General features: G+C 45.7%; 1 protein-coding gene and 1 long non-coding RNA gene across 6 annotated transcripts in view; one reads left to right on the top strand and one right to left on the bottom strand.

Annotated features, from left to right (window-relative positions):
• The window catches only part of FAM120A (family with sequence similarity 120 member A), a 47555-nt gene extending 37335 nt beyond the window's left edge, over positions 1-10220 (bottom strand). For 2 of the 4 annotated variants that reach the window (XM_079317505.1, XM_079317506.1), the window contains exons 1-2: positions 9229-10218; positions 3587-3833 (exon numbers count right to left, since the gene is read on the bottom strand). In XM_079317505.1, the coding sequence (XP_079173631.1) occupies positions 3587-3833; positions 9229-9702 (721 nt within the window). In that variant the 5' untranslated portion in view covers positions 9703-10218. Of the gene's footprint in view, positions 1-3586; positions 3834-9228 lie in introns of all 4 variants that reach the window. The other 2 variants (XM_079317508.1, XM_079317507.1) reach the window with 2 other exon arrangements.
• On the top strand, positions 9579-13387 carry LOC306807696. 2 transcript variants are annotated; one of them, XR_013775787.1, is made up of 3 exons: positions 9579-9703; positions 12259-12423; positions 13034-13387. It is a non-coding gene; the product is annotated as an uncharacterized lncRNA (long non-coding RNA). The 2 variants fall into 2 exon arrangements; XR_013775788.1 differs by having other exon boundaries at positions 12259-12484.
• The last annotated feature ends 351 nt before the right edge of the window (positions 13388-13738 follow it).

Below are 13738 nucleotides of genomic sequence, written 5' to 3'. Positions count from 1 at the left end.
AGGGAGAAGTCTTTGTGTCCAATCAATACTTCACCCACTACTGAGATCTCCAGCAAGGAGATGTTAACATTTTTCTTTTTCATTAGGAGCTAAACTTTAATCTCACATCAGAAAGATTCAACAAGTTTGCATATAACAGTCACACTCACTAATCTGGTCAAGGTAAGATTAGACAGTCTTTCTAGTACATCTTTCTAGATGTACAAACATCTATTGTAGCCAGAGCAGGACAGTTCTGTGATAACTAAAAATCACTTCTCAGCTGCTACGTTTTAAAATAGTCAGGGCCTCTCTCCCACCAAAATCTCAATTTTGTTTGGTCTCCATCTGTAATTGCAGTTAATTCATCCCCTCAGAACACACATAGGCAGTGTTTGATCAGTTCTCACTATGTATGTTGAAGTGCAACAGTATTTTCTGTGGCCCAATTATAAGCGATGCCTGTACTTATGTAGTTCTAAAATCTTACTGAGGAGTAGAACAGGATTCCACAACTAAACATGTTACAAAGTGCTGTCACAGTGGGAAAGAGATCAGCGTTACATAAGCAACCTCTATTTCTTGACCTGGCTGAACAACCTCCACATATATTGATTTTTCCCATTTTAATGGCTTATTTTAGTGTATACCTTTTTTTTTTTACAGCAATTAGATACTAATTGAAGCCTCTGCCCCTTCTAAAGAGTTCACAGAATTAAAGCCCTATATCTCACACTGGGTTTGTTTTTCTACTTGATGAAGCTTGGATTGCTCTTCTTTTTTAAAATCATTCTGAAGTATTTGAGTTAGAAGTTACAAAATAACCCAAATCAACTCCCTATTTACATCAGTAGCTTAAGAGCATGCTGGGAGGATGCAGTATCCAGACCACATTTTAACCACCCATGCTAAGGATACCCTTCTTATTAGGGTGCTACAACTATAAACCCCTTCTGGATGAAAAGCTGTAAGAAGGAAAAAAACCCCAAAACTGTAAACCAAGCCAACCAGCCACAGTGTACACAGAACCTGATCTGAAAGCAATCTTTAGAAGTTTGTCTTGTTGATAAAGTCAGAAAAACATTTTGAGGGAATATTTCAATAGAGACTTTATCCCTGAACAGAACTCAATCCCAAATCGCTTGCCATTGAGAACAATTTTTTAACTGCTCAGTTTAGCATCATTCCTCAGGCTTCTCCAACTGCTCAATGTGAGACTGAAACTTTGAGGATGTTTCTCATTTTTCAGCATTCCCCAAATTAATTCTTGAAGTTAACGACAAGAAAGAATGTGAACACCAAGAAACTTTAGTTCTCTGGATACAGGGAATTATATCTGCAGCCCTAAAGACGAACATGGATATCACAGCTACAGTGATAGTTTGGGCCTGCTTAAGTGTAATCATTTCAGAATACATTGTTTTATTCCTACAAAAAGTACTAGCATGGAGAGTTATACTGCTGTATCCAGAAAATATTCACATGCCTTCCCATGTCATCAAACTCTCACTCATTCCTTCCCATTGTGCTTTTCTTTATTCTACTTAACAGATCAAAAAAGACCCAAAGGAACAAGGCCAGAATAACCTGTAAAGCCAGACAAGACCTCGAATATTCAACAAAAATATAAAAATTTAGATTAGAAAATGAGCTACCCAAATGTAAACTTAATCCATGCCACACACAACTATATGCATATAGGCACTTACAATTCTATTAAAAAAAAAAAAAAAAAAAGTTACTATATTACCAAGGTTGCAAAAGTTAAAACACGTTGCCTGTACTTTAAGCCAAACTGTATGTGTTGTCAGCTTACATAACCACCTTCTATTCCAAATACTTAGGGTTCCTAAAATTCACTCATATAAAAATAACACAAAAGCCCCAAGCACATGAAGATCATTGGAGTATCTTCTGTTCTAATCCTGATTTCCATGAACTTTACTCTATTCTGCTTACTCATACTGAATACACACACACAAGAAATGCAAAGGAATACTCAGAAATAAACTTCTAACTGACGTGGGGTTTTTTTAACCTTTTTGACAGAGAAGGGGGAAAGCTACCAAATCTCTCTAGAGTAATCATGTGAAATTACCTCCAATTTCTTTCTCCTAAGAACATGCTGAAAAATATTTGGTCATGAAAGACAAGACAGAAAAACAACTAAGAGCTTCTTGCATAAAACTGCAAAGCCTTCAGAAACTTCATCAGAACTTTTCTCACCTACTGTCTGATATAAGCAAAGCCCCAGCAGGCCATGCAGCTGGAATTGTGTGGCCACTTAAAGCCACACTTCCCATGAAGTCCATAAAGCATATCTGCAACTGGGAAACTGCTTTTCCAGCAGTAATCCTTACTCACTGAACTGGCATGCCCCATCTTATTTATAGACTGCAAAACAAAGCCTAGCAATAGTAGTCTGTCATGCAATTCCTGCAATGGCAGCTCAGCCAACCCTCTGTCTTCCCTCCCTACACCTGTGCAGGCAGAAAAAAACACCAACTAACAAAAAGCAACTCCAACCAGTCAAATACTTGTTGCCGTCTGCTGCAAGATCCATTGGTTCTTTCCTTCATAACACAGAAGGTGCCTTCCTGGACAGGGAACCATGTCAAAGACTGCTAAAATATTAGCATTTAAAACAGTAACACAAAGCCTCTCTCATTCAGAGTTTTCAAAGAAGTTTTATTTCTCTATCATACCCATACTGAAACAAAGTGAGTGAGAAACTGAAAAGAAAATCCTGCTTTCATAATTTGTTTGCACAGCACGACAAGATCAAGAACATGGCTGCTCCCAAAAAGCATTTGGAATGCTACTGTAAATAAATCTTATGCATTGGGTCAACTTTGTCAGTAATTAATTCACTCTTCTGTCCAAGAGAGAATGAGAGTTATTCTCTATCACTGCTAAGGAAATAGAGTGTGTTAAAACTGTCCCATTTAAGCAGAAATGTGAAACTGGACACATTCCCACCTATACTGCTAAGTATGAGAAATTCATGAGCATGAGAAGTAGGAGTGTTAAGAAAGTATACAGCCAAAACCAGTGGAATGGTACAATGTCGGTGACTTGTGCTTTCAGAAATGCAGAGTTTTACTCAATTATAGCTCAGCATATTTCTGTTTCACCTGACATGCTGCTGTATTTGTCCAATACTCGTTTCTGAGGGGGAAAAAAACCCCCAGCAAGCCAAGCACCTTTACTCCATAGGTGTTATTTTTAGGTAGAATTCAGGACAAAAGCATACTTCCAGTCTGGAAACTGTACCACTGAAACTAGACCTCACACACTATACAGGACCCAAACTAGAATCACAACTGCCCTGATTTCCCCCACCCACAGAGAACATTCTGGTTAGGCAGAGCTCTGCTGAACCCTTGTTTTCAACTCTTCTTTCTGGGTAACCACAATTTACATTGCTTGAAGGTTTCTACAAACTGGGCATGCCTGACCTCACACATCCAGTCCACCTCACATAGCAGAAATGTCTGGAACAAAGGGATGCCTTTCCCCAGGTGCTTTGTCAAATTACACACACATTATTTTAAAACAGTTAATAGAAACTGAAATTGTGAGGCTGACTAGCAGCATCTTTACTTACCTAAAAGAGCAGCAAAAATAGGAAAGCGATTTGGATTCAGGTCCAGTTGCTTGGCAACTTCATGCATTAGGTATTGGCTTGTTGTGAGGCTTTTCCCATTCCGGCTCAGTTTTAGGGCATGGGCACTGAAATAGTAAGGGATGTTGCACAATGCATAATCGGAGTCATATGCAACCAAACCATGGAAACCTTTTTCTCTGCAGAAAGCAATTACTTCTTGATGATGATCCTCAATGCTCTGTGCAACCTATAGAGGAAGACAGAGCAATTAACTTCGGTGTAAATGGCAGCACTGATTTATCACAATTCGTACAGTATTGTGGGTCTTTCTGTAACTATACATGTGAATTCAAAACACTCATGTTTTTAAAGCAATTTTAAAAAATCCAGTGATGCAGCACATACAGAAATGATGTATGGAGCACTCAGAAGCACAGCACATGCTTCTGGAAGCCTGAACGCTGCAGTGGCATCGTGTAGTAGTGAACTCATCTGACAAAACTGCTTATTACCAGGAACACTTGAACTAAGACATTACTGTTCCAGTGTCTCTACCAGGTCATGGGGAAAGCCTTGAGGCTGTGGGTACTCCAGCAGTTCAGCACATGAAAATGCCCCCCACGATCAAGCAGATCCATGATACCTCAAAGTTTTTTGGCCCTCTTTTAAACAGGCCAAACACAACCCCAGATGAACAGAGATAACTTTGTTGACTTTTCAAATGCAAACCTTGTTGTATTAAGCCACCTTTTTTCTCCTTTCCATCTTCAGCTTATCCCTTTATGCACAGCTATATCTGATGGTGCAAACTGCTTAGAGTCTTCAACCCAAACTTCACCTTGCCACTCCTGTTGCCTAGCAAAGCACATATTTTAAGCTACAAAAATTAGATGACTTGAACAGATGGGCAGGGAGACATGGGCCAATGCCTAATGTTGGAAATATAAAAGGAACCCTTGCTAATCAAGAAGTTTATACTGAAACTGAAAATCTCATGAGGACAGGTCAGTCCTGCATTCCAACACACCTTCAGAACTGCTGCAACTACAGAGTGCATACAAGCACACTCAACTACAGCCAGCTGAGGGCTTTGGATCCCTAATTCTTCTACCATTCACATTCTTCTACCACACATTCCGTAATACAGAAATCCCCTTGGAATTGGGTGTTGGTATAACCCACCCTCACTGGGTATTGCATTTTAACAACAATGTAGATAGCAAGCTATCCCAAAATAGACTAGTACAAAACTACTAGCTTCAATCTCCACAGCATGCATGAATAACTACAGCCTTAGTGCTAGCAAGGCTTTTTATTTCCTCTGCCAAACAGGAGACAAGGTCCCAAACTCTGCAGTCCCTGCAGACACCCACAGCAAGTTTACAGTGACCCTTCCTCTTCTATTCTTGTCCTGCACTTGCTGAACCTGATGCTGAACTACTGTATTCCGGAGAGGTACGTCAAATTTTACTTGTCCTGTGCATCTTTCTGAGATGTTCCTTTTCAAGCCAGATCCTGAGCAGCAGAACAGACAGCACCACACCTTTTCCTGAAAACAAACACCAGTTCACTAAGCTCTCCCTACTCCTAAATCCTCCTATTCCATAGTCTTCAGAAAACGTTACTACTTCAGAAACTTCCTTGATAGACTGCTTTTGAAATTGACTTTGTTTGTGAGAAGAATGCACATAAGAATTTTTCTCACAATGATGCTCATATCTAGCATAAGGTGTGGGAGAAACTATACATTTTCCCAAAAATATTTAAAGACATCAGATTTACATAGTTCCTAACCAAAGAAAGGCAACTTAGGCTTCACCCCACCCCCACCCACCAGTCTTCACAGGTTTTAAATTAGAAAAATCCCTCCAATGTTTTTTAATTAAGGGTGGATAGAATAAAATTACATCCATATTTCCAAACTCAACCTCTCTGCATGAACAACAAGCAGCTCTGATCTATAAAAAAACCAAGTGAGAATTCCTTCTGCAGCACTAGGTGTGACATGGGTGTGCAGATAACGCAAGAGGAAGCTCCGTGTGCAGCTCCTCTGATTTTCTATGAGCTATTTCCTCTACCTCCACAGCCTCCAATTCCCTCCCCATTTTATAGAGCTCTCTAACCCAGCACAAAGCTGCTGTGTGTTCAGAGAATTCCAGGATCCATGTTCAAATAACTGAACCATCACAGGGAAAAGAGATGTATTTACCAAAGTATAGTGAACCCACAAGGTAAAACTCTAACATGGAAGTCAGAGAAATGTCTCATGGCTCTCACAAAAGCAGAGGTACCCAGGAGCATTCAGGCTTCAGAAGCAACCCAGGGAGAGGGACATGGTGGAAATCACAGCTAGGAGGTTGGAATAATTTTCAAATCTAAATCTTGTGCAAACATTAGGGGTGCTGGCTTACAAAGAGAGAATCATGCCTGAGTAAATACACATGAGCACCTTTAGGTACTGAGAACGTAACAGCCTCCCTTAAGTATTTGAGTTATTAAGAACTCCACTGCCTATTTAAATTTTAGCAAACCTACATTGCATAGAAGTTTAAGAATTATTCCCCCCAAACTGCAAAACACCAGGTCACAATGAAACTAAGAACCCACAGGATATTTGTTATAACCTGGAGGAACCTGTTATTTTTACATCTCGCTGAAACCATCTGTGAGTGATTTATAATTGTTCTGGATAGAAGACACTACTTTTTCTCCTCTCTAATTACCAAAATGGATTAAATTCAAGGCCAGTTCCTAGCTTCACACAGAAACCTACTCCAGACTCAAATGTTTTTAAAAATATGAAAATCAGTTTCATATTTAAAGCGAATCAGTAATCTCCAACCCAGCTTCTCAAAACAAAGTGAGAAAGCACTACAGTTTAATAACTGTCTTATGAATAGGTAGATTTCAAAAATGATCTGCATGTGTAAATAAAAATCACACTTTTAAGATTCATTTGCTCTGTGCCCATCAGGAAGGCTACACCAAAGTGAGAAGGAGAATAAAACTGAGGGAGGAAACAGATACATGTAACAAAGCAGATTTAGCAAATAATGAATCATGTAAGAGAAGAAGGAGAAAAGGCAAATACTTTACCTCAGCAGTATCTTTGATGTGTATTTTGCATGTGACCACTATAACCATGAAATATCCTTCCTAACCTGAAAATTAATCCATTACAACTAGATTTATCCACCAAGTTCCTTGACAACTCAAAAAATGAGGCATCAAACAGAGATTGCTGATATCCTTCCCATCCCCAGGACAGACGAGAAGTGCAGACAACCACTGCAGTTGGGACATGCATGGTGGTGGCTTAGTGGTGTGGACAGCAACAACCTCTCCCTCCACATGCTCAGTATCTGATAATGAGCTGCCAACTCCCAGGGCTAACCCCACACAGACAAATATATACCTCACAAATCTTCTCATCAAAACTGGGGGGATGTTGTCTGAGATTTTTCAAGTTTGGGATAATTTTTTTAATGACAGAAAAGGGAGGACTCAGTATGAGTGTGCTCACACTGCTGTAAGTACTTCCAGAGATTAGGAATAAGGCCTGTCACCAAGAAACCATAAAGGAGCTAATGCTGCAGCTGCATTAGAAAGTAAACAAAATGCAACAGGTGATATTGCTGTCAAATACAACCACTTGGTTGATATGCAATGTACCTGAGTCAGGTCTGAGACAGAAAATGCTTAGCAAACTAATGGCCACTTCAACATACTACAAAAATACTGCAAACACCAAATTCCCACTGATATCAAAACAGCTGGCTTCCTGTTGGGTACTATGCATTTCCATGTTGCATTAAACCTAGTCACTACTTTAATACATTAAAAGAAAAAAAATGTTGTATTTTACCCCATTCGTTGCTTTTACTAATGATCTCTAAGTCTCAATAACAAAAAAAACCAAACAAATTTATAATTGCACCCACAAACAGGTCAAAGACCTTCACTGAGTGGGCCCTACAGCTTTTTGCTGAAAGAATCAAAAGTATTTCCTAGCTACAAAGTCCCCAAAAGTTCAAATGATAGGATGTTTTACTTATCATGCAAATTCCCACCATTCAAAAACCATAACACCATTTGGCTTCTACTCTGACCAGGAAAACACACAACTGCAGCAGACCCAGCCATAAGGCCAAGCCCAAGGCATCTTCTTTGGCAGACCTGCACGTGCTCTGCAAGAACGACCTTCTCCTCCACTTCCAGTTCATTCCACACGTGCTTTGCCTGGCACAGTGACCCAACCCTGCCACGGCCGGGGCCAGGGCAGGGTGGGACCTGCAGCGCTGAGCAGGCTGAACTCAGGATGGCTGTGCTCCAGCTCCGTGTTCCTCCACGGATGGGCCAGGCCCAGCGAGCAGGGCACTGCGAGGGAGCAACAGTGATTCCCGCCCTGTTGGCAGAACTAGGAGAAACTTCACCCAAAGTCACCTGTGGGGTGAGCTCCTTGGAGAGAGGCTTCTATACCTCAGGGCTGCAGCCCAGCCAGAACTTTTCTAATCTGCCAAAAGGACAAATAACATTAAGCTGCTCCTAGTGATCGAGCAATTCCGAAGGTTATATAATATTTTTCTACATACAAAAGTAATTTAAGATAATAAAGCCAACGAGTATGTGCTTCCCTCCTGCTGCTCTTCCGTCCCCAGCAGGAAGGTGAGCAGGCAACTCCTAAAACTGCAGCTTCATCCCTGGGCTTGTTTTTCCAGCATCTTGTATTTCAATATACACAATCGCTCGGCTGAACAGAAACCATTGTAAATCAGGAACGCCGTGCGGAGAGATGCGACGTAGTCATATCCTGCAACCTTTGAAATCGTGGCCTTTGAGCGCAAGATGGCCATGGAGCCTGGCTCCGACATGAAGGGCCGTTTATGGGGCTGGAAAACTGAGGCTGCCCCTTAAAGAGTTTAAAAGAAGGACTGTCAGCTTGGCACACTGTTGACTGCACAAACTAGAAGTGTTGCTGCTATGGAGTAAGGAGCCAGTTAGTCTACAACTGGTTTTAAAAGCTTGTTGATACTGAGAAAACGCTGAGCAAAACACGAAAACCTCCATAAACCAAAAGTGGCACTCCTGTGTTTTTTGCAGCGAGCCATTCCCCCTTCAGCCCAAGTTTAAAACACCTCGCCTCAGCCGGGAACTTGTTGCAGATCCATCCTGCGCGAGAACTAAACTGATTAATTATTTTTTTCCTCCCCTCAATAATTAATTACAGAGATGCTTTTCGCCCACCCGCTCTCCCCTGCGGTACCACAGCCCACAAGGCAAGAAGGGACATTTTGAGTCAACGGAGCGAAAGAACATGGAGGCAGAAGCCGCCCTGCTGCCGGGCCGGGCCATGGGCGCTGCCGGTCGCCCCGCCGAGGCCTCCCGGCCTCCAGCCTTGGCGGGGCAGCGGGCAGCGCCATGTAAATAAGTCAAAATCCCCCGGGGATTTGGGCCGCCGAAAGTTGTGCCGCCCCCGCGGGTCTGGGCGACATTTTGAGGCGCTGAGGGGAGCGGCTGAGGGTGCCCTCCCTCCCCCCGCGGGCAGCCCCCGCTGCCATCTTGGAGCCGGGAGGGAGCAGCCGGGAGGGAGCAGCGGGGAGGGGGCGCCGGGACCCCCGGGGGGACCCCGGGCTCCTCCTCACCTTGATGTGGAAGCGGATGAGGGCCAGGCGGATGCAGTGCGCCATGCAGACGGGCGGCAGGAACCAGACCTTGGGCGGCGGGGTGCCCTTGTTCTGGACGTGGCTGACGATCTGCTGCGCCGTCTGGCGCTCGTTGCCCTGGCGCTTCACCCACTCGTGCAGCCGGGCCTTCTCCAGGGCGCCGTTGAAGAAGACGAAGAGCTCGATGTTCCCGTTGAAGCAGGCCTTGGCCAGGGCCGCCAGGTAGCCCAGCATGTGGTTCCACTGCCCGCCGCTCACCCAGTCCGTGTAGAAGCCGCCGTAGAGCCGGTGCAGGCAGTTGTCGGCATCGATGAGGAGGCGCAGGGGGGTCTGGGGGGGCCGCTGGCGACCCCCACCCACGAGGCTGCCCCGCGCCAGCTTCTGCAGCTCGACGGGCACCACGGCGCTGGGGCAGTGCTTCTCGATGTAGTCCTGGAATCCCTGCACTCCCATGGTGAGGACCGGGCGGCGGCGGCGGGCGGGCGAGCGGGGGCCCAGCGGCGGCGGCAGCAGCGGGATCTGGGCTCGGGCCGGGCGGCGCGGCGGCGGCGGGCAGGCGGTGGGAGCGGTGGAGCCGGGTGGGAGCGCTGGCTGCCGTCGGTGGCCGATCAGGGGGGAGTTGTATGAATTAGTGGGGGGCTCATGGCTGCCGCGGCCGCCATGTGCTGCGCTTACAGAGCCATGGCTCGGGGATCCGGGCGGCTGCGGCTCCGACTGCCGGGGGGCGGGGGAGCGGCCGGGCGCGCAGGAAGCCAACCCGCCGCCGCCGCCGCCTGCGGCAGCGAGAGCGGAACGGGCGGGACTTGGCGGCGGCGCCGCTGCCACTCACACACCGCGCGGGGCCGCGGCGGGAGCGCGGGGGAAGCGGAGCGGCCTCGGCGCCGCCCGTGCCCGCAGCCCGGAGCCCCTCACGGCCCCCTGCCCTGCCCTGCCCTGCGGCTCTGGCCCGGCCCGGCCCGCTCACCGCGGCCGTTGCATAACCCGGGCATGCGCGGGAGCGCGGCGGAAGCGAGTGGCGGGGAAGGGGAGGGGAGCGACGCTGGCAGCCGGGGCAGGGTCTCCCGGATCGGCCTCGCCCGGCCTGGCCTGGCCCGGCCCGGCCCGGCCCGGTCCGGTCCTGTCCCGTTCCTGCCCTGCGCTGCCGGGCAGCGGCGCTCCATCAGCCCCGCTCAGGGGAGCGGCGCTCCGGGCACCTGTTGCTCGGGGGTGCTCGCCCGTGACAGGGAAGTGGCCCCGCAGCCGTTCCGTTCGGGCAGGGGAGCCGCGGGGTTCCCGGCCTGGTGCCGCGCCGACCTGGCCATAGCGCCTCCGGTAAAAGTGACCGGCTACCTTGGCCTCTCCCGGCTGACCGTTTGCTGCTGCTGCTACAGCTTCCAGATGGTAGAATACCCCGAGATGGAAGGGATCCACAAGGATCATCGAGTCCAACTCCCCGCCCTGCACAGGACACCCCAACAATCCCACCCTGTGCTGAGAGTGTTGTCCAAATGCTCCTGGAGCTCTGACAGCCTTGAGGACATGACCAAGCCCTGTTCAGTGCCCAGCACCCTCTGGGGGAAGAATCTTTCCCTGCTATCCACCCTAACCCTCCCCATGCCCAGCTCCAGCCATTCCCTGGGTGCTGTCCCTGTCCCAGGGAGCAGAGATCAGAGCTGCAGCCCCGGGGAGCTCTGACCTCAATCTTCCTGCTCCAGCTGAGCAAACCAAGTGCCCTCAGCTGTTCCTTACAGGGCCCCTCCAGGCCCTTCACCATTTCCATAGCCCTTGTTTGGACACTAATAGCTTTAGATCTTTCTTGAATATTGTGGCACCTGAAGCTGCACACATGACTTGAGGTGAGGTCACATCAGTGCTGAATAGGGATACACAGTCACCTCCCTCTGATTGAGTCTCCCCAATGATTATGGCAGCCTTTTCACCTTAGACATGCTTGAAATGGCAACTGCTTTCATCTTGAGACCTGCCATCCACCAAGCAGCCAAACTGTTGCCATAACTGGTAAATGAGCATAAGCATTAACTCTGTAGTATCAACTGCTGGAAGAAACCTGCTCTTCACTGCACAGGCACTGAGGAATTGCCTGTCTTCAGTTTTACCAGATGACATTATTTTTTAAAAGGCTGAAGTGCCCAAGCTTCAGAGGTTACCTGCAAGTTTATCGTTGCAATAATACCATAGCACCTGAGCAGTCCTCTGCTGTTCAGGTGTTGGAAAACTACAGGAAACGTCAAGCTGCTGATGCTGTATGTTCACATTAATATTTTATTATTGAGGAAAAGCATATTGTTAATGAGATTTCAGTCAGGTTGGATTGGCACCCACTGTAAATATTGCCAGCAGGGAGTAGCTGTTGCAGCAGGAGTGGGCCAGCACACTTCCAGGCAGTGAGTGCCATGGGTCTGTCCAAGCTCAACTGATGCAGCATCAGGATGAAGGGAAAAAGAATACTGGAAAAGCTGTGGAAATAATCAATTACAAGTGCATGTTTCTTCTTGGAAGTCTGTTTTTGCAGTAATCTGAGAGTGTTCTTAAGGTCTCTTTCTGAACTACTTTTCCCTTAGAATTCTTAGATTACCATATAAAAATAGATATGTTACAATAACATAAAAATAATAAAACTATTTGGAACAGTTTGAGGAATACACAAAACATGGTAGCAGGCCAGTAGTGCTAATGGAGGGAACATGGATCAAGGAAAAAGAATTGCAGAGTTTCAAATATCCTAAAAATCACCAAAATTTGGTCAGAATAACAAGTACTGCTATACATGAGATGCTTAAAAAGCAGACTTTCAGACTGCTCTGCATGTATCCAATGTTCCAACAATGCAAAGCTTGATCTCAAGCAAGCCATTCTCTAAGCAGCCTTGTGAGCAGTAACCGAGTCAAGAATTCACTGATTGTTGTTAATTGTCTCACAGAGTCTTTAGGTTCAGTAGGGTTAGGAATGGCAAATAATCTATAAATAAAAGACAACTTTTCTTGTGTTTTTTTCTGTTCTGTTATTTAGGAAGAAAACCAGTCCAGAGCATGTGCCACTAGGAGCCTGGCTGTCAGCATCCTTGGAGTCAGGGAGGCACAGCAGAACTGAGCACTTCTGGCTCATGCCCAGCTGCAAACACAACCCTCCCACCCCAAAGATAAGAGAGAGGGGAAAAGCATAATGGGAAACAAGGTACTTCCAGAACTTATTTAATACAAACCAAAAGTTTGGCCAGATGAGAAGACTATGGAAAGTAAGTTAAATTTATGGGGGAAAAAATTACTCTGAAAAGCAGGTAGATTAAGCTAGACTTAAAAAGCAATTAATCAAAGACATGAGGCAAACAAGGTGTTTTTTGATCAGCCAGCAGCAGGAAGTCTGCAGGATTAATCAATCTTCTTCCTCAGCACCAAGACACAATGTGTTCCACAGTTCCCATATGTTGGTTGTATAAAGAAAGGGTTAATAGTGGTTGATACTAAAGTCAGTGACTCATTATCCTACCTGAACAGAAGAGAATTAGGAGTGGCTCCCTCAAAGGAAGGAACTGAACAGTCATTAGGAACAACTAACGAATAACCATGTCAGAACAAGAAAAGAGATGCATGTTATCAGTTTAGTCTTGGTTCCTCTGTTAACAGAAGTCAGTCCCACAGCAAAAGGAACATGGACACAGACTGTGGAACAGACTAGCCACTGTGGCCTGAAAGGTGCATCAGTGTGGGAAGAACAGAAACATACATTGTCTATGGGAAACACTTGTTTGATGTGATTTCCCTTAATATTTCTCCTCTTTTCTTAGCCTGATGCATCTGGCTGTGGAGCTGCTGCCCCATTCTTGCTGCTGTAGAAGAGCTCCCAGGCTTCACCTTGCTGCCAGGTCTGCAAGTGGCCATGGGCTCACCGTGTGGGCAGGTGCTTTTCAGCACTGCTACTTCAGGGCTCGCAGTTCTAGGTATGCCTGTCACTTAGTCAAAAAAACTTGCAAAAATAAAAGAAATTGAAGAAAATTTGTTGAGGTTTAAAAAAGCATTTGGGATAAAATTTGTCATTTGTTGCAATCTTGCTCTGAGTTTGTGTCATCATATTTGCTACCATGTGTGACATGCCTTGTCTCTTATGTGGCTGCAATTAAAATATACACTGTCACACAACATTTAGAGAAGGAGGTTTTCCATGTTCAGGTATCTCCACAAAATATCAACAAACACTTATCTTGCTTAAGCATACAACAACTTTTTTCAAATATCCATGATGCTTCGGAGGGACCATTTTCCTCTTAGGACAAAGATGTGCATGTACAAGGCATCTCACTGAGTTATTTAAAACACTTATGGGTCTCTCCATCAGCATCAGCTCTCTAGGCACCACCAATCTTGTTGCATCTGGTGTTGCTTAGGATGATAGCAAGCAAGAAGCAGGAAGAGCCTTTGCTGGGGTTTCAGGTAGTTCTTTATTTCAGCCACACGTGTGCATTGTCTGTGGTTCAGGGAACAAAGGCCAGGTA

The sequence above is a fragment of the Erithacus rubecula genome (genome assembly GCF_903797595.1).
Source record: "Erithacus rubecula genome assembly, chromosome: 13".
Lineage (NCBI taxonomy): Eukaryota > Metazoa > Chordata > Aves > Passeriformes > Muscicapidae > Erithacus > Erithacus rubecula.
Note: the sequence above shows the minus strand (reverse complement) of the source record. Positions and strands in the feature narration are given on the sequence as shown.